At 49.1% G+C, this 19532-nt stretch overlaps 1 protein-coding gene and 1 long non-coding RNA gene across 2 annotated transcripts; one reads left to right on the forward strand and one right to left on the reverse strand.

The window, feature by feature from the left end:
• The first annotated feature begins 4183 nt into the window (after positions 1-4183).
• On the forward strand, positions 4184-5311 carry LOC130384848 (uncharacterized). Its single transcript, XR_008895940.1, has 3 exons — positions 4184-4525; positions 4705-4891; positions 4992-5311. It is a non-coding gene; the product is annotated as an uncharacterized LOC130384848 (long non-coding RNA).
• A 7220-nt stretch (positions 5312-12531) lies between these two features.
• LOC130384951 (uncharacterized) lies at positions 12532-19124 on the reverse strand. Its single transcript, XM_056593363.1, has 2 exons — positions 18750-19124; positions 12532-13703 (listed from the first exon to the last, which is right to left on the reverse strand). The coding sequence occupies exon 2, from the start codon at positions 13644-13646 to the stop codon at positions 12750-12752; it is 897 nt and encodes a 298-aa protein (XP_056449338.1). The 5' UTR covers positions 13647-13703; positions 18750-19124; the 3' UTR covers positions 12532-12749.
• Positions 19125-19532: the final 408 nt, after the last annotated feature.

Consider the following 19532-nt stretch of genomic DNA (forward strand, 5'->3'; position numbering starts at 1 on the left):
AAAGGGGGTTTGAGAAGGTGATGAACAGTTGAAAAGAGCTGTTTGGAGTTACCAGGGCTATTGTTGATTATTGCGGAATAGAACCTGGACCGTGCATTATTCAGGGCTTCAGCATATGCCCTCCCGTGTTCCCTGTATGCCTGTTTGTGAACGGTCAGACCAGAGGCCTTGAGTCGCCGCTCAAGGACACGCCCAGCAGCCTTCATTGTACGTAGTTCACTGGTGTACCAGGGTGCGGAGCGCGAGAAGGAGACTGACCTCGATGTTAAGGGGGCGTGGAGATCCAGGAGACTGCTCAGGGACTGGTTGTATAAGTCCACTGAGTCAGCAAGAGAGAGGGAGTCAGTTGAGCCAGAGGAGAGATGTTGAAGGTCCAGGGCCAGGGCATCCATGTTGATATTTTTCACATTCCTGAAGTGGATCTGCCGCTTTGGTTTGGTGTGGGAGGAAGGAAAAGGGAGCTCCATTGACACAACTCTGTGATCCGAGACGCCAAGATCATAGACCTGTAGGTTGCTGATGGGGGCGGAGTTTGAGATGACCAGGTCAATTGTGTGTCCTCTGGAGTGTGTGGGGGCATCAACATGTTGTTGTAGGTTGAGGGAGTCTAGCAGCTGAAGAAAATCAGCAGCGGGCTGGCATGAGGGGGTGTCAACATGAATATTTAAATCACCTAGAATGATGGTATTGGCAGAGGTAGTACAGAGTGTTGTGAGGAGATCAGACATTTCCGGGATGAAAGCAGAGTTGGGTTTAGGGGGCCTGTATATGAGTAGAACAGTCATGGGATGGGGGGGCTTGCATGTGAATGCAAGACATTCAAAGGAGGAAATTGTAGGCAGCACCATGGGGGACAACTCCAGGTCCTGTTTGTGGATGACAGCTAGGCCACCACCGCGTCCAGTTCTGCGGGCTGCCTCCAAGTAACTGTAGCCTGGGGGACAGGCTTCGTTTAGGGCAGAGTAAACCTCTGGCTGGTGCCAGGTTTCTGTTAGACACATGAAGTCAAGTCCTTTTTCCCTGATATGCTCTTCAATCAAGCTGGATTTATTATTCAAGGATTGAGTGTTGAAAAGTTCAAATTTAACCAGTGACTGTGGAGTTATTCTCTGTACAGGTCGCAGAGCCTTAAAATCCACTCCGCGCAGGTTGGAATCCACTCCATGAAATCTATCCAGCCGGGAGTGCGGGGATCTCGCGATGTTACGTCTTTTGCCCTCAGCCGTCTCAGCGGACCTAATGGATGTGATGAAGCCGGCAGGCTGACCATAAATAAAGTTTCTCCCTGAGCCTCTGTGGATATATCGAGGTCTACGCAATAGTCCTAGCTGCTTAATGGTGGAAATACAGGGTGGGATGGAGCGATTGTTGTACTTCAGCAGCTGTGGGGCGAAGTACGTCAACATCGAACCTGATGTTGAGTGATGTTTGCCTGTTAGCAGCTAGGTACGGACCCGACGCATCTGGGGAAGAGCTGGGAGGCAGTGCAGAAAATCCACGAGACAGCAGAGACAGCTTAGCAGGTTGACCAGGGCATATTCCTCACCAGGATCGCCGAAAAAAAAAAAAAAACGCCAGCAGTGACCAGGAAAATGTCACATCAGCTACTAGTTTTTAGCCGTTGTTTTTAGCCGTTACTAGGGAAACCAAAATAACAAGTGAGCGACACGGCTCTTCACAATAACACAATAACACTGGAACAACTAAAGACAGTCCATAAGCTTGCTTTTCGTCGCTGATGTAGCTTGGGAACCAAGTAGAGATAATATGTCAACAAAAAAATCACTTTTTAAGTAAAATTGCTTGGAAAAGCGGCGAACAGACAGCGCCAGCGTCCTCTCCGTTTGTTGCCAAGATACAACTCTAGGCACCATACATAGTATGTATGGTGAAAGTACATTGGCATAAATGGAATTTCTTCCATTTCTTGTGTTCAATGTTCAATGTGTTATATACATGGTAGGTACGGTATGACCACAGGGCTCTAAAGTGCGACCTAATTTCTCAATGGTGCGACCAAAAAAAATCAGAGGTCGCACCGGTGCAACCAGCTGTTCAAAAAGAAAAAACCGCAGGGGATAACATGAGAGCCCCAGCTCGCCGCATAGTAGCCTGGTTGATTTAAGCATGGAATAAGCTGGATACGGATGTGTGTGTGTGTGTGTGTGTGTGTGTGTGTGTGTGTGTGTGTGTGTGTGTGTGTGTGTGTGTGTGTGTGTGTGTGTGTGTGTGTGTGTGTGTGTGTGTGTGTGTGTGTGTGTGTGAGAGAGTTTGTGTGTCACTCTGTTCGAGCCTGCATGAGAGTTCAATGTTGTCATTAGCTGTTACGTCTTTCTGACCAATCGCAGTTCAAGGCCGACCTGGGCTGTACCACTTCGGGAGGGGGCGCTCAGTTACTCCCCTCTAGACAAAACCGAATTGGTTGCGACGTTGACCCGGCGCCGCCCGAAACACTAACGGGCCACAGGGAATTCTCCCAACTCTCCCGATTACTACTCTGCGTGTGCGTGCGTGCGTGCCTGTGTGTGTGTGTGTGTGTGCAGGCGTTATTCAATTGCCTGGTAAACATATAGGCCGCTACGGTAATATTCATACTGGTTTAAATAATGCATTTGATAGTAGGCTATTTCCCATCGTTGATGAGCAAGAGTTTTGTTCGAAAGTTCAGTGATAGAAAACAAATAATAGCCCGGGCTATTGACGTTTTACGGTACCACTGTCATGCACCTACCCGATGTCAAGTGGACCGGGTTGAATTTACTGCGGGTCTCTCTTCTTATATCCATCTTACCAAAGATATTTTGGTACTGTCCTTCTCAACACTCTGATCTCACTAAAAGGCTAGCAGCAAGAAACAGCAATATCGACGAGATGCGCTATGCATAGAGAAGAAAGAATATCGACGTTGAATTTGCAACATTTTGCAACAAATTATTCTAAATCTGCCCATGCATGGATTGGACACGGCAGAATTGTGAGGTTTCACTCGCTACATTGTTGCATCTGTGGCTGCTGGTAATTCAATCACAAAGAAGTAAACTCTACGGGGCTATTTTCAGCATTATGTTGGTTTTTTTACGGCACAGCGATCCGGGGCTATTCCCAAAAGATCCGGGGCTATAGCCTCGAATGCCCAGATCTAACGACGCGCCTGGTGACCAGACGTCCCCGTTTTGGGTGACCTGTCCCCGGTCAAAGCTGTCCCCGAAAATGTCCCAGATTTTGGCACTGAATGAGGGAAATATGCGCGCAGACACAAAAACCAGTTATTGCGGTAGCCATTTAAAGCATCGCCAGAGAAGACGTCGTATGACGTACAGATGTATCAGGACGTACGACCAGATGCAGCAGCGTCAACGACAAAAATCTAGAGGCGGCAAAAAGGAAAGAAAAGAAGATCAGCGGTCATAAATGGTATGTTGTGTATATATTAATTTATTTATTGAATTTAGGTGGAAGACTGCTTTGGTAGCCTAACATATGATTTTCCTGTAGGCATAGGAACATGACTCGACTCTGTTAAAAATAATAAATGAATTAATAATAAATCAATGGTTGATAGTTCTGTATTTTGTGTCGGGCTGTGTGGGTAACTAATGAATGTAGTAGCCTTTCATGATTTTTCACGGCGCCGCATTGAAAATGTCCCCGATTTTCATTTCGGAAATCTGGTCACCTTAATGTGGAGTGGATGACAAGATCAAGATGAAAAGAACGATTGAAAGCTTTTTCGTTAAAAAAGTTAATAAGTTAAGGCCTGATCCGAACGAATGCTCTGACACGGATCTCCCTTCAACTTCCCAGGTTATGTCAGGCCCTAATCAGGAGACGGCATCGGCTAATGAGCCGCACACGATCAACTCCGAGCCACAGCCCGCCGAAATTATAAGGAGGAAAGTGTATGCATTTAGAAGAGAGTGGCTTGACCAGTTTCCCTGGCTAAGATACGATAAAACCGGGAACGAGATGCACTGCATTTACTGTAAAGAGTGTGGGGAGACCATGGCCGGCAATAGTGCTTTTGTGACTGGTTCCAATACATTTCGTATTGAATCTCTGAAAAAGCACAATGCATCCATGAAACACATTACATGTCGCGATAAATGCACTGCCACAGTGTCCCCTCTCCCCGCTGCCTTTCCGTGGCAGGAAGCAGCAAACAGAACATCAGATGGGGCCGAGATGATGATCAAGTTTAACATTGCCTACAATATTGCAAAAGAAGAACTTCCCTTCACTAAATTCAAGTCCGAAATAATTCTTCACAAGAAAAATGGCTTGAACGTAAACCCGACCTACAGCAATGATGTCATGTGCGCCCAATTTATTGGAGTCATCGCAGATACTCTGAAAAAAAATACATCGGTGCAAATTGCGAACAGTGCATACATGGCATTCCTGATCGACGGAGACACAGACATCGCCAAAAAGGAATGCGTCATTGTGTATGGTCGTATCTTGCAGAGAGGAGGACCGGTGAATATACTGATTGGACACATCGAGGTCCAGCATGCCCATGCCCAAGGTAAATGTCATTTAGCCTATGCCATATGCCTACCGTTTCAGTTCTGCATATGTTATATTGTAATTACTGAAAATTTAAAAATATATATTTATAATGAAATGAAAATTAAAAAGTAGATTGCATTATAAACTCTTGATCTGGGAAATAAATTGTATTCTTTTTTTTATTTGTTTAATTAGGAATTTATGCTGCCTCAAAGAAAGCAATTGCTGCTCTTGGGGACCAGTGCAGTAACTGGCTGGAGAAAATTATTGCTCTGGGTGCTGATGGTGCTGCTGTTAATTTGGGCAGCAAAGGGGGTGTCATAGCCCTTTTGCAGCAAGAGGCAGGTGATCACATTGTGCCTTTCCACTGCATGCCTCACAGGTAAGACTAGGAGATAAGGTATGACTGAAACCCTTAAGTCACTGTTATTTTCTTTTATAGAGCGGATATATCTATATTTAAAATGTGACTATCTTTTCAGATTGGAATTGGCAATGCTGTCAGTGCAGAGGGACAATCAAATGATGGGGCAATTGTACGACCTTCTACATTTAATTTGGAAGACTTACCATTTCAGCCCAAAATCAATGAGAGAGCTCAGGGTCATTGGGGCTGACTTGGGGGTAAATGTGCTGATGCCCAGTGGGGTGAAGGGGACAAGGTGGCTCCCACATGTTTCAAGGGCCTTGGAGACCTTTCTTAAACAGTTCACTGCTGTGTACTACCATATGGACCATTTGGCAAGCTCCTCTGCCAATGCAGACATTGCAGGCCGAGCTACAAAGGCCAGTGCATTCTTTCAGGATATTCCTTTCATTAGAGCCACTTGTTATTGATGTATTTTTAGGAATTTAGTTCATCAATGTTCTATGTGACTAATTTTTATTGTTGTATGGTACAGGTTAAGAAATCAATGGAGGATGCTACCTTTGTGGCCTTTTGCCATGTTATTGCAGACATGTTCAGTGGCATTAGTAAGTTTAGCCTCCTGCTTTAGAGGAATGACATCATCTTACCACAGGTAAGGGAAATGTGCAAATTTGAATTGTGTTTGTGGTCATCTTCAGCTGTGTTAATAATACTGCACTGAAATATCTAAACAGGCAGTTTGTGGCCTTGAAAAACTGCTGGTGACCACAGAGGCAATGGCTGTGAGACCCAAGCCTGGGGGAAGACTGTCAGAGTTCCTGGCTGACCTGAGGCTGCAGAGGAGGAGGCAGCAAGAAAAGGGTGAAATGGCAATCTACAAATTCCGGGTATGTGGTTCTGTCTCCCATTTAAACAGAGAACAGTCTATTTGTAAGAATATTTCTAATATCTAACTCACAATCCCTATTTATGGTTTATGCAACACACAGACAATAACACTCAAAGGACAGGCATCAGAGCTGGCAGGAGATAGTGTTGGTGGCACTAAACTTGAAAAAGTAATGGATGCAACGATCATATCCACTGTAAAACATCTGAAAGCAAGATTCAGTAGCCTCCTAGGTAAGTGTAGTCACCTGTCTTATAAACACATGTAGATGAGAAATATTGTTACTCATTAACTAAAATGTATTTGTTCTTACAATAGGGGAGAGTGCTTCTGGGTCTGACACAGCCAAGGATGTCAAATGTTTCAACATTTTCAATCACGATAGCTGGCCAGAGAACCAAGAAGACTTAGTAGACCATGGTGCTGATGACCTTGCATTTCTCTTGGATCACTTCTCCACAGTTCTGAGAAGGTAGCTGGTGGATTACTACAATATTATGTGTGCTGGTGGTGGTAGATATTTTGTTCATGTAGAATAGAATATCTTTATTGTCATTCTAACAGGTACAACGAAATTTCAGTACGTATATTTTGGTATGTGAACACTGATTAGCTGTGTAATCCACATCATTTTCAGAAATGGTGTAAACACTGACCTTGCAAAAGAAGAGTTTGTGGGCTTAAAGCTATTAATTGCAAGGATGTTCAAAGACAAGACCTATCTCAGCCTTTGGGAGCTCATGTTGACCAGAGAGCCCTACTGCTCACAGTACAAGGTCAGTTTTTGTTAATGTTCTTTCTTAAAGGACAATTCCGGTATTTTGATCATTGGGCCCCCTTTCTGGTTTGTTCAGGATGAAATAGAGTGGGTGACACCGAAATTTGAACTATAAGTCCTTTCTCGGGTATTTGGCTCATTTTGAATCGCTCCTGCCTGCTCCACAATGGTTGTCTGTGTGCATACACAAACCTGTCAACCCAGCAACCCTAAACGTTCGTTTTCAAAAATGTGCAAGTAACCGAGTGGTTAGTGGCATTCGTGAAGTTTAAAAAAAATATATCGGCGCAATATATGGTTTCCATCCGTGTTAGTTGCTAACTGGAACTATTTTTTCAGATACCTCACAACCGCATATAAACATCCGCAAAAGGTCCCACTCCGTGCAGCACCTACTTTCGACGTCCGTCGGCATCTGCCTGCACTTCCCACAGGCACACCCTATGGGCACACCACCCGCCCGTGATCGTGGGGACCGCTTCCGCCGGAGCTTCAGGCGCCTCCGTAGCCCTAGCCTCCATCTCACGTAGCTCCTCTTGGGTGAATTCTGGTTCAAAACGATATCCTCTGCCGTCAAACTCAAAGTCGAGTGCGTCCTCCAGAAGCCACCTTTCATAATCCATTTTCAGTGATTTTCTATGTGATTTTCCCTAATCCGAGGTGCGCACGGTACAAGACTTCAAACCAACGTAAACAGCCCACCTTTCCGGTTCGGCGGAGTAATATCATCGTGCAGTAATGAGTCTTCCAACTGAAATCAACTGGCGATAAATGTGCAATAAAACACGACAGAAACCATATATTGCGCCGATAATTTTTTTTTAAACTTCACGAATGCCACTAACCACTCGGTTACTTGCACATTTTTGAAAACGAACGTTTAGGGTTGCTTGGTTGATAGGTTTGTCTATGCACACAGACAACCATTGTGAAGCAGGCAGGAGCAATTCAAAATCAGCCAAATACCCGAGAAAGGACAAATAGTTAAAATTTCGGTGTCACCCACTCTATTTCATCCTAAACAAACCAGAAAGGGGGCTCAATGTTCAAAATACCGGAATTGTCCTTTAAGATTGTGTCAGTTTTGCTATCTAACACACATTGCTTAAATAAATCTCTTGAATGTATTTTTTTCCAGAACATCCTGCATCTTGTACACATTATGCTGGTCCTCCCTGTCTCAGCTGCAGTTTGTGAAAGAGGATTCTCTGCACAGAAGAGGATCAAATCAGACACTAGGGCATCCCTCCATTCAGACACAGTTGAAGATCTGATAAGAATCAGTGTAGAGAGACCAAGTCTGGAAGATTTTGACGCTAGAGAGAGTGTGGGAAGCTGGTTTAGCCAAGGCCAAAGATCAAGAAGGCCAAACTTCCTTAGTTGGCCATCAGAGGGGCATGTGACTGCAATTGAGGTCCATAGTCCATAAGACCTGGAGCCATGAGATGTGTTTGAAGTTTCAGTTTAAAACACTTAATTTAGATTTTCTTTTTATTTCACTTATCTTCTGATGTTTTAAGTTTAAATCGCAGCTCAGTGAAGCTGCAATAATTATTCAAATAAAGAACTTTATGTTGACCAGATTCTTAGTTCATCATTTACAAGTCAATATTGCCTATATGGACAGCTATTTAAAAAACGTTAACCTGTAAAACTGCAGTGTTGAATGCGATATGGTTGACAATTTGGGTGCACCTAACTTTTGTGCTGGTGCACCTAAGAAAAAAAGTTTGGTGCACCAGTGCAACCAGTGAAAATTTTTAGTTTAGAGCCCTGGACCACCTTAAATAATACAGTCAATGTCCCGCTCAATATCGTTTCATCTGTCAGTCTATTTTTCGAAAATAAAGATAGTTTAAAAAAGAAATGCCTCGTAAATGTGCAATGATAAACTGCACTAACAGTGGAAACTGATTGTCCGTCTTTTCGTTTCCCAAGGACAGAAAAAGCTAACGTTCTTGCTTGCTCCTGTATGAATGGTCCTAGGCTACCTGAGGATGCACCTGGTAAGGAAAGTTGCGCTGGAGCCCGGGTAAAATCGCACTTGGCTTATTAAAGTTGTGCGGGAGAAGACTTGTCCGTTGTCACAGCATCAAGGTCCAACTGTAGAGATCAAGAAAGGAAGAGGCATGAGGAGGAGTACAACAGAACACTGCTCTCTAGGAGATTGTTTACTGATGTAAACGAAGTTGATGCAGTCTTAAAATTATGATTCTAATCCAGGTTTCTATTTCAGGAGAAAGAAATGGCTCATAATACTTAAAAAAAAAGCTTTATCATCGGCACTAGTGAGGATTAAACAAAACACTCTCACATGCATATGTAAAACATTCGCGCATTTCTTTTTTTTACATTAGCTCACTAAAACTCTGTAACAAGTGTATTAAGCAAAAAAAGCCTTACCTCCAACAGCTGGTGTTATCGTTGCGGGAAAAGAGAAATGCGGAAGTTCTTCAGAAACTGCCGTAAAGCAGTGGGACTCTCTAAATCGACGCCACTTCGCCCTGGGCGGGACTTTACGTCCTAGGTCTCTCGCTATGGGTGTGCATGTGTGCGCGTAGCCGTTTGTCTCTGTGCACGAACTCCCTTGCACTACTACAGGATTACGAGCGTCAGTGTCGTACGCGATGGAGGGTGGGTGACATTCCTACAGTCTGTGATGATAGGCTATATTTCTACAAATGACTTACTATTAGTGGCGGTTACATCCCGACATTACTAGCGATTAACATGACGAAACAACACGAACTAAGATAACATTAGACTATAGCCATATGAAGGGAAAAACGGTCTGTCTAGTTACTGGATCAGATAAAATGAGACGGAGAGGTAATAAAGTCTATCGGCACGAGGACCTTGGATTTATTAAGTAAAGTGGCAACGGTTATACAGAGTCATAAAGCGTGAGAAATCGAATATGTCTAAGTCCCTAATCAGCGCTGATGGTTCGTCCAGAGCTTCGCCTCCGTGGAAGGTCTGCTTCAGAAGAAGGTGAAGAGTCTCTCTGTGACACACTCTTATGCTGTGTCTTCCTCTTGGTGAGGTGTGTGCGTTTGAGACGTATGTGGTTCTGTGTGTCTTTGCGTGACCTTGGCTCTCAGGCCCTAGTGTATCTACTCGTGTTCTTCCTGATGGGGGAGCGCCTCAAAGAGTCTCCTGTTTGTGGCCCTCCCGTTCTGAGGATGAAACAGTGCATTGTCTGAGTGTTTACCATTTGCCTGGCGGAGAAATGGGGCCTTAGCTCTGGCCTCGACCTGACTATGTTATCATGTGTGTGTTATGTGTTTAAAAGTTGAATGTGACTGCCATGTGTTGTGCTCATCAGGCGTTAAGAGTTGACTATTGTAAGGTGACTGCCATGTGATGTGCTGATCGGGCTGGGGTAGGAGTTAGCTATATTTATAATGTACATGTGATGTGCTCAGCAGGTTATTTTGCCCAACATATCCCCCTCAAGTCGTCGCAAGACGACTTTTACTCATTAGGGATACGAGGGATAGGACTCCAGCGCGGGACTATCATTATAACACTTTTAGAAGTAACAGAAAGAAGGCAAAACAATCATAAAAACAAACAACCAGGAGCATGGGACTAAAACAACTCGCTGGACCGGGTGTATGGGGAACCACGTGGGAGAAACGCCACCCATGCTTCAGACATGGGTATGCCATACACACCCCACCTAGGGGGTGGCATCCACCCCGGCCGTACATCGCGAGCAGCAATACCAACAATACTGGTAGCAGATAATACACGAAAACATACCACAAGCAAACCATAATACAAAAAACAAATATCAAACGATACCAAAAAACAATAATCAACAACAAAGCTGGCCACACAACAAAACTAACACCAAACCATAATAACAACAACAAACTGCAACAATAAAACAAACTCCAAACAAAAACAATATCAGCAAAAAGCAGCAATAAGACTAACATTAAAAAATAACAATATCAAAATGCAACAATCACACAAACACTACACTGATGATCACAGGAAAGAAATGCAACCATGAAACGTGTCCCTAAGTAATAGTAATAATAATAGAAAGATATGAGGTAGATAACGAATGGCAATCCCCCTCAAGCCATCCCTAGATGACCACACACTAAGGATGTGAGGAGGAGTTAGCTGGTCGTGTAACAATAAGCAATCACACGCATGGGGTATCCAGGGTAGGCACGGGGCACGGGAACAACTGAAACCACGGAATAGTCCTGAGCGTCATCACGGGCAGGTGGTCGCAAGGCGCCACCTGAGCATTAGACCCTTTTATTCAACTGCGCTCAGGACCTCATCTGATAAACGGGCAATCAAGGCCCCTGGAATCTCGCCCGTGTGTATCCCCGAGCTCCATCTAGTGGGACAGCGATATACACAACAACATTTACGTTCCCGGCGTCGGTTGCGTAGACGCGGGCATAGATATGGGAGCGGCTAAAAACAGTGAAGCGTACAGAAGCGAATACAGCCAGGGGCGCCCTCAAGCCTTAAGGGAACGGGCCGCAGCCCCTGGTGCCGGAACGCAGATCCCTGGTCCGGGCGACGTGGGTGCATCAGGTGGGAGGGGGGTGGTGCCGTTGGCGGGGACGGGAATGCGGGAATGGGGCAGCCCACCTGGAGAGGTTACTAGCACGTCACAGGCGGGGGGGGGGAAAAAGGGGGTGTCGTGGTGGGGTTTCAGCATACGGTGGTGGAAACAGGACGCCGGGGCCGTGCACCTGGAGAGGCCACTAGCACTCACGGGTAGATGTCCGGCTCGGCGAAGACACAGTCGAGCTCGTACTCAAAGTCAGGGGTTGCAGGGCGAGGGAGGCCATACTCACAGTCAAATTTTTCAGGCACCATCTGGTCGTCCAGGGGAAGCTCGTCCAGGCAATCCAGAAGGGGCATGAGGGGGGCTGCTTCGGAGTAGGGAGGGGGCTGTTGTTTCTCCTTTTCGAGGGCCGGGGTGATGAGGCGTGAGCAGAGGGTGCGGGCACAGGGGATGCAGCAACACCCGCAGCAGACCACAATCCCGACGAAGCAGGCCAGGGATGTCAGGACGACCATGAGAAGGCCCTTCCACTTGCCGAACATGTCGGTCATCCATTTCTCCATGGGGTTGTCGATCCCAGAGTCCTCTGCCATTTGGACGGAAAGAGCTCGAAGGCCGGCCAGGGCCCTTGTCACTGACCCGTCAGGGGCCGTGTTGTTGGGAATGAAGGTGCAGCACTGAGCCCCAAACATCGAACAGACCCCCCCTTTCTCGGCTAACAACATGTCTAGGGCTAGACGGTTTTGATACGCCATTAGAGAGGTGGCGGCCAGTTGTGAGGCCAAGCCTTCTACCGCGTCGCGAGTCAGGTTGGATAGGCGCTGGACGTTGTAGTGAATGTAATTAATGCGATCTACGTTTTTGTTGGGGGTGATTGGAAATATGGCAGAGATAAGGGGTATGTTCTCGAAACCCGCGGCGATCTGATCTGCTAACTTAAACTGGTTTGGAACGCCCCGGGGAACGCCTATGCTATCCATGTACGTGGGGGTGTTCTTGGTTAGATCAAAGTGGTCGGTCAGAGCGGTGTCGCGGCGGTGTCGAGGGGTAGTTTGGTTATTGGGCCCGGGCAAACCCCGGGTAAAGAGCGTGACGGGCATAAGTAGGCGCACTATAATGCAGGTTCCGGACCATTGTGCCGGGAGTGTAAGTCTAAGGGTGAATTTGTCACAGGACCAGAATAGGTCTTGGCGTCCTAGGCCCGGTTCGGTCATGTTGGGCCAAAGCGTAACGTTCGTGATGGAGTGGCACCACGATGGTGGTACCACCCCAACATTTACCGCTCCGACCCTGGTGATGCAAGAGTGGGTGTACTCCCCAGGGGAGTACACCGGGGGAATCGAGTCGTTAAGGCCGGGTGGAAACAGAGAGCTAAGGAGGCCGCAGCCGGCCGGTTCGGGGGTAACAAACAGAGCTAACTTGCAGTGAGAGCCGATGGGGTCGCTGGTAAAATCGAACAGTACTGGGGTCGAGATTAGATGGGGGCGAGCTGACGCACAGGCTACGCAGTCGGACAGCCCCTGGAATCGGATCGTAGCAGCAATCCAGCTAAGCCATGCATTATCGTCTGCGTAGCCGGTCGCGAGCGCGATGGAATCGTGGGTGGGGAGTCGCCCCACGGAATTTAAATCAAAAATCGTGACCGGGCCGTCGCGAGTCATTATGGGTCGGACGGGGGTTTAGGAGTTGTCGTGTTGGCCCTGGAGGCTGGTGCGGTGGGTGTGGTGGGGGCCTTTCTGAAATTTATTTTCAACAACGCCGTCGTGTCCGGGCCGGACTGGGATATCCCGAACACGAGGTAGGCAGAGTCCGTATTTACCCCGCACGCCCGGGTCGACCCAAATGCGGGGTTGCCCCATCCTTGGTACGGGTTGCTGGTAATGTTCCTGAGGGTAAGGGTGATTCTGCCGTTGCCTCCCGAGAGGAAGCCCTTCGCCTGTAGTGCGGCCGTCGCGTCAGGCCTGTGGAGAGTCTGAGAGCGGTTAGTCACATAGTACCCCTGGTGCCTCCCTGTCATCCATAGTACATTTCGCCATCCTCGACACCAGCTCTGGCTGTTGTCCGGGGACATCATTACCCCGTTGCCCTGGACTCCCGCGAAGGAACCCTTGGGAGCATCGCAGATGTATGCATCGTACTTCTCCCAGGCTGCGGGTCCGCCTACGCACGGAACGACGTCGCATAGGAGGAAGGTATAGGCGGCGCTGGAACCATAAGTATAGGTTAGGGATAGCCCACCGTATTTGTTGAGGCAGGGGTCGCTGGGGGATTTGGCGGCTTGCAGGGGTGTCTGTCTCCTGCGGCGGTGTGGACTCTGGGTTGGGGGTCCCGATGAGGGTTGTGTCGTCGTAGACGGGGGCGTGATGGTGGAGGACTTTTCCGGGATGGCCGTATGGAAGTCCATTCCCCACAGGATGAAGAAACCCATCAAGGCCCCGGTTATTCCTACCATGCCGATGATGCAACGTCTACTGGTCCGGGCTTCCTGTGGCGTCAGTGGTAGTCTCATGGTGCAGCCGTGCGAGGTCGCGTTGAACGGTCGCCAAGGTGCGGTCATGCGGGTTGTCGGCCTTGCGGGTGGTAGACAGATGGTGCCAGCGGGCGCCGCTCCTTCCTGAAAGGGAGACAGAGAAGGGGGTGGCCAGTAGTACCTTATAGGGGCCTTCCCACCGTGGCTGAAGGCATTGTCTCTTGTGGACCCTGACCCAGACCCAATCCCCGGGATTAACGAGGACGGGGTCGGGATCTGCGGGGGTCGGGAGGGAGGTGACCTGTGTGTACAAGGCTCGGGAGGCGAGAGTCAGGGCCTGTACATATTCTAAGAGGGCTTCATCATAATGGTCTAGTACCGGGCCCCTGGGGGGAGAATGTGGGCTGGGCGTGGGTTCTGTACATATTCTAAGAGGGCTTCATCATAATGGTCTAGTACCGGGCCCCTGGGGGGAGAATGTGGGCTGGGCGTGGGTTCTGTACTTGGCAGGCGTGACAGTCTTTGATCACTTCCTGGACGCTGGCTTTCATTTCGGGGTGCCACCAGTCTCGCCGGATTGTCTCCATTGTCGCGGTGGTGCCCTGGTGGGTGCGGGAGTGGTGTGACCGAGCCATGAGAGAGAGAGCTCGGGAGCTGAGTGCCGGTTTGCCATCTGAGTAGCGGTAGATTTCGGATTCGTCCTGAGTGCATCCTTGTGCGATCCAGCAGCTCTTCTCATAAGGACCGGCGTGTTCTTGCATCTCGCCAAGGTATATCAGGAAGTCGCTCATGCTCCTCGGGTATGGCTCCCCGTCTATCAGGGACGATAGGTTGACCCGGAAGGAGGCCAGGTCCAATGCGCTGGCGCCAGGGGCGCCGATTCGCGTCCGTATCCTTTCTGCTTTCGGCTGGGCTCGCTCTGGTGGTGGTAACCTGGTTTCGGGGGCCTGGGCTTGGCTGTAGCTTGAGGAGGAGGGTGTCCAGTTCTCGGCGCTGGGTGGTTGCTGGTATTGTAACAGGGGTGGTGCGGGCGCCGGCACCGGGCGGCCATTGTGTACCCAGGGTAATTGGTGGGTTGGTATCCCGGCTGCAGCCATCCAGGTGGCGGGGGCCCTTGACACGCCGGTATCTGATACATTGCGCATGATAGGGGCATTGGTGCTGGTGTTATTGGTGGGGTAGGCGTCGGGGCTGGGGGCGTTGGGGGTGTCGGCAGTGGGGCCGCTACAGGCATCATACTCATGGGTCCCCATGTCGTCCTTGGTCTTTTGTGCAGCTGGGATTTCTCGGCTAGCTCCTTGATCTGCATCCTCACGAGTTGCTTCTTCAATTCCTCGTAATCATCATCCTTTTCAAGTCGTTTGTCTTCCTCGAGTCGGTGGTGGTGATTAAGGTGAGCCACCCATTCCGTCCGGGGCTTGGAGTGCAGTGCCACCACTGTCTTCAGTCTCCTCTGGACCGTGGGTGGCAGTCCCTGTATTATTGCCCGCTGGAATGTCTGTGTCGCCAGTTTGCTACTGTGTGGGGGACAGTCATTATTATCCGTCCACAATCCTTCAGCCCTTTCTATGTACTGAAAGATAGATTCTTCAGGTTTGATGGTCAGGCCGGAGATTCCCACTCTGCCTGCGTCGGCTGGGAAGAGCGCCCTGAGACTCTCCCAGAAGAGGTTTCGGTAAGCTTCGAAGGGGGTGTTGTCAGGTAGGGCCTCAGTCTTGGTTAGTGTCTCCAGTTCAATGATTCGTCCGGCACCATGTGCCCTGCCGATGATGGCTCGTATGTCTCCCAGGGTCAGGAGATCGCCAGACGTCTCAGTTTCAAATCTTCTGATCCAGGCCGAGGCTCCTGCCGTGAGCGTTGGCAAGCGGGCGACCAGGTTGGCCATGTCCCGGTGGCTCCATGGTGTGTATGCTGCTCTTCCCTCCGCATCTATCAATAGAGGTGCCATAAAAGCCTCTTGTATACCTGGCCGGGGGCGGCGGGGCTCGCTCTTATTGGTACGGGGGTCCCTTAAGTGATCTGGGTCAGGGCTGAACTGGGAGGGGGTCATTAATGGGGAAGGTAGGGTGTATGAGGCGGGGGCTTTTGGCTGGGACTGAACTGGTGTTGTCGATTCTAGGGGACAGAACAATCTCGGCATGGGTAGGTGAGCCCTCTCCGGGGAGGGTGGGGGTGAGTGGCTGTCAGTGGGCCGGGAGGCTGAGGATCGCTCTCTGTCTTGGCTTCTCTGGTGTTCGTCTTGCCAATCCTCTCCGGGGGCTCTTCGTCGCTCGTCCGACATGGTGGGCGTGTTCGCCGCTTCTTCTTACAGCAGCCTGGTATGGGGGTGGTCGGGGTTGTGGACGCCTTTGCACTGAAGGCCGGATGCGGGGAGGTTTGTCTTTTTAGCTTTATTAGTAACTGGGATAATTCTTCTAGCAGGGGGTGATCGAGAGTTGGGGTTGGATTGGTATTGATGCTGTCTATTTGGGGGCGATGTAGTTGGGGAAGGGCAGGGTTGTTGTTGTCCAGCAGTGGGCGCTGCAGTTGGGGAAGGGCAGAGTCGGAGTGGTCCAGCAGGGGGCGCTGTAGTTGAGGAAGGGTAGGGCTGGAGTGGTCCAGTAGGGGGCGGTGTAGTTGAGGAAGGGTAGGGCTGGAGTGGTCCAGTAGGGGGCGGTGTAGTTGAGGAAGGGTAGGGCTGGAGTGGTCCAGCAGGGGGCGCTGTAGTTGAGGAAGGGCAGAGTCGGAGTGGTCCAGTAGGGGGCGGTGTAGTTGAGGAAGGGTAGGGCTGGAGTGGTCCAGTAGGGGGCGGTGTAGTTGAGGAAGGGTAGGGCTGGAGTGGTCCAGCAGGGGGCGGTGTAGTTGAGGAAGGGTAGGGCTGGAGTGGTCCAGTAGGGGGCGGTGTAGTTGAGGAAGGGTAGGGCTGGAGTGGTCTAGATTTGGCGGAGGGGGAGGTGTGGCTTGGGACTGAGTGAGAGAACTCAAAAAATGGCGGCCGTGGTGCTATAACTCTGTGTGGCCTGTCTAACACACGAGGGCGGATGAGAGACTAGGGGGTAACCCTTGTCACTCTTGGAGGAGGAGAACGAGAAAAAAGGAGGAAAAAACAGGGGGGGGGAAGCAAAAAACAACAACAAGGCCTAGAGACGTTATTCAATACATCCAGATATTCCTTATAGCCAATAATCGTTATCTATCCTTATTGATTAATCTGCTTCAACAGACTAAACAGTCAACCAACGCGGCAAAGAGATGTGGTTTAGTATCGTAGTTTATCTATGCGACAGGTCCAGCAGTAATTCAAAGAAACACAGTAAAAGAGATATCATTTATCCTTGTCAACTTATCTAGGTCTAGTTTTAACGGGTCAAACAGTAACTTGAAGCAACACAGTAAAAGGTTATCTATCATTGTCAATTTATCTATTTCCGCAGGTTAAGCCATAGACCGAAGCAATACGTCAGAGAGACATTATTCATTATCATCAATCTATCTATTCTTTCCTTTACCCGTTTTAACGGGCGAAGATAGAGCGGACCACGCATACACTCACTGATTCACTCACAGATTCTCTCTTTCGCGCAGACGTACACAGACACATATCAACAGACTTCTCATTCTGTGTCCCGCACCCACAATCATCAGACACGGCAAAATAGCGTTGGGCATAACAAAGCAGGCAAGCGTTGCACACATAGCCGGGTTATCATTAATTGATTTATTTCTATATTTAACCGGCCCACACATACGCTCGTTCTCTTTCTTTCTCTCTCTCTGGGCCTCTTACACACACACACACAGCCACTTCGTCGCTTTCTCTCTGGGCCTCTTACACACACACACACACAGCCACTTCGTCACTCTCTCTCTGGGCCTCTTACACACACACACACACACACAGAAACATATCAACTCTTGCGTACACGCGCACAGAGACGCACACAGTCTTTCTCACTCTGTCTCCCTTTCACCCATGCTCTCCTATTCTTCCACCCACGCTGACTCTCGTTCTCGACTCCATACACACGCACTTGCTCTCTGGTCGTGAAGGTGGGGGTGAGAGGTCTCTGCTATCCCTAGTCTGCGTCAGTTCAGGTGTCTGTCCGTCAGTCCCCGCATATGCTATGAATATATGGTCAAGAAATGTGCGTTGTGCTTCTTCAGGCACCTCAGATTCACTTATCAAGGGCGGCGAGCCTTAGGCCTCGAGGGTGTTCTTTCACCACGCAACAAGCCTAGTTTATCTCTAACCTTCTTACCACATAGAATTATTTAATACACAAACAAAGAGGGGGACTCTAACCCTCTTGATACACAGGTGGGGCCTCTAACCCTCTTGATACACTGGTGGGGCCTCGAACCCTCTTGATACACAGGTGGGGCCTTTAACCCTCTTGATACACTGGTGGGGCCTCTAACCCTCTTGATACACAGGTGGGGCCTCTAACCCTCTTGATACACTGGTGGGGCCTCTAACCCTCTTGATACACAGGTGGGGCCTCTAACCCTCTTGATACACTGGTGGGGCCTCTAACCCTCTTGATACACAGGTGGGGCCTTTAACCCTCTTGATACACTGGTGGGGCCTCTAACCCTCTTGATACACAGGTGGGGCCTTTAACCCTCTTGATACACTGGTGGGGCCTCTAACCCTCTTGATACACAGGTGGGGCCTCTAACCCTCTTGATACACTGGTGGGGCCTCTAACCCTCTTGATACACAGGTGGGGCCTCTAACCCTCTTGATACACTGGTGGGGCCTCTAACCCTCTTGATACACAGGTGGGGCCTCTAACCCTCTTGATACACTGGTGGGGCCTCTAACCCTCTTGATACACAGGTGGGGCCTCTAACCCTCTTGATACACTGGTGGGGCCTCTAACCCTCTTGATACACAGGTGGGGCCTCTAACCCTCTTGATACACTGGTGTATTTATTACACATCCATTACTTGGCCATCGGTAGTCTCGTATCACTATGACCGATTCTTATAGGCCCTATGGTCTCGTCGGTATTCTTTCACCATGCAACGAGCCGATATTCGATGTGTCACGCGTTCAGGGTTAATCGGGTTTATGGGGAAATGCTGGAATGCAACTCTATTCGTCCCCACGAGATATCCCGTAGCGAACCGCTCTCACAGTCTCACCTCCTAATGTGATTCCTATATAACTATGCAGAGTTTGGATTTTATCAACAGGTTCTGCCTACCTTTTGTTGGGCCCGAGGTGAGACTGCAGGAACCGGTCCGGTGCTCCGGGGTCCCGAGGTCGTGCCGCTCTCCGTCTCTCGTTTCCCAGTTGCGTGTTCAATTCAGAAAAAATCACGTCGAGGGTCACCAAATTGAAGGGAAAAACGGTCTGTCTAGTTACTGGATCAGATAAAATGAGACGGAGAGGTAATAAAGTCTATCGGCACGAGGACCTTGGATTTATTAAGTAAAGTGGCAACGGTTATACAGAGTCATAAAGCGTGAGAAATCGAATATGTCTAAGTCCCTAATCAGCGCTGATGGTTCGTCCAGAGCTTCGCCTCCGTGGAAGGTCTGCTTCAGAAGAAGGTGAAGAGTCTCTCTGTGACACACTCTTATGCTGTGTCTTCCTCTTGGTGAGGTGTGTGCGTTTGAGACGTATGTGGTTCTGTGTGTCTTTGCGTGACCTTGGCTCTCAGGCCCTAGTGTATCTACTCGTGTTCTTCCTGATGGGGGAGCGCCTCAAAGAGTCTCCTGTTTGTGGCCCTCCCGTTCTGAGGATGAAACAGTGCATTGTCTGAGTGTTTACCATTTGCCTGGCGGAGAAATGGGGCCTTAGCTCTGGCCTCGACCTGACTATGTTATCATGTGTGTGTTATGTGTTTAAAAGTTGAATGTGACTGCCATGTGTTGTGCTCATCAGGCGTTAAGAGTTGACTATTGTAAGGTGACTGCCATGTGATGTGCTGATCGGGCTGGGGTAGGAGTTAGCTATATTTATAATGTACATGTGATGTGCTCAG

Source organism: Gadus chalcogrammus, chromosome 6 (genome assembly GCF_026213295.1).
Source record: "Gadus chalcogrammus isolate NIFS_2021 chromosome 6, NIFS_Gcha_1.0, whole genome shotgun sequence".
NCBI classification, from domain to species: domain Eukaryota; kingdom Metazoa; phylum Chordata; class Actinopteri; order Gadiformes; family Gadidae; genus Gadus; species Gadus chalcogrammus.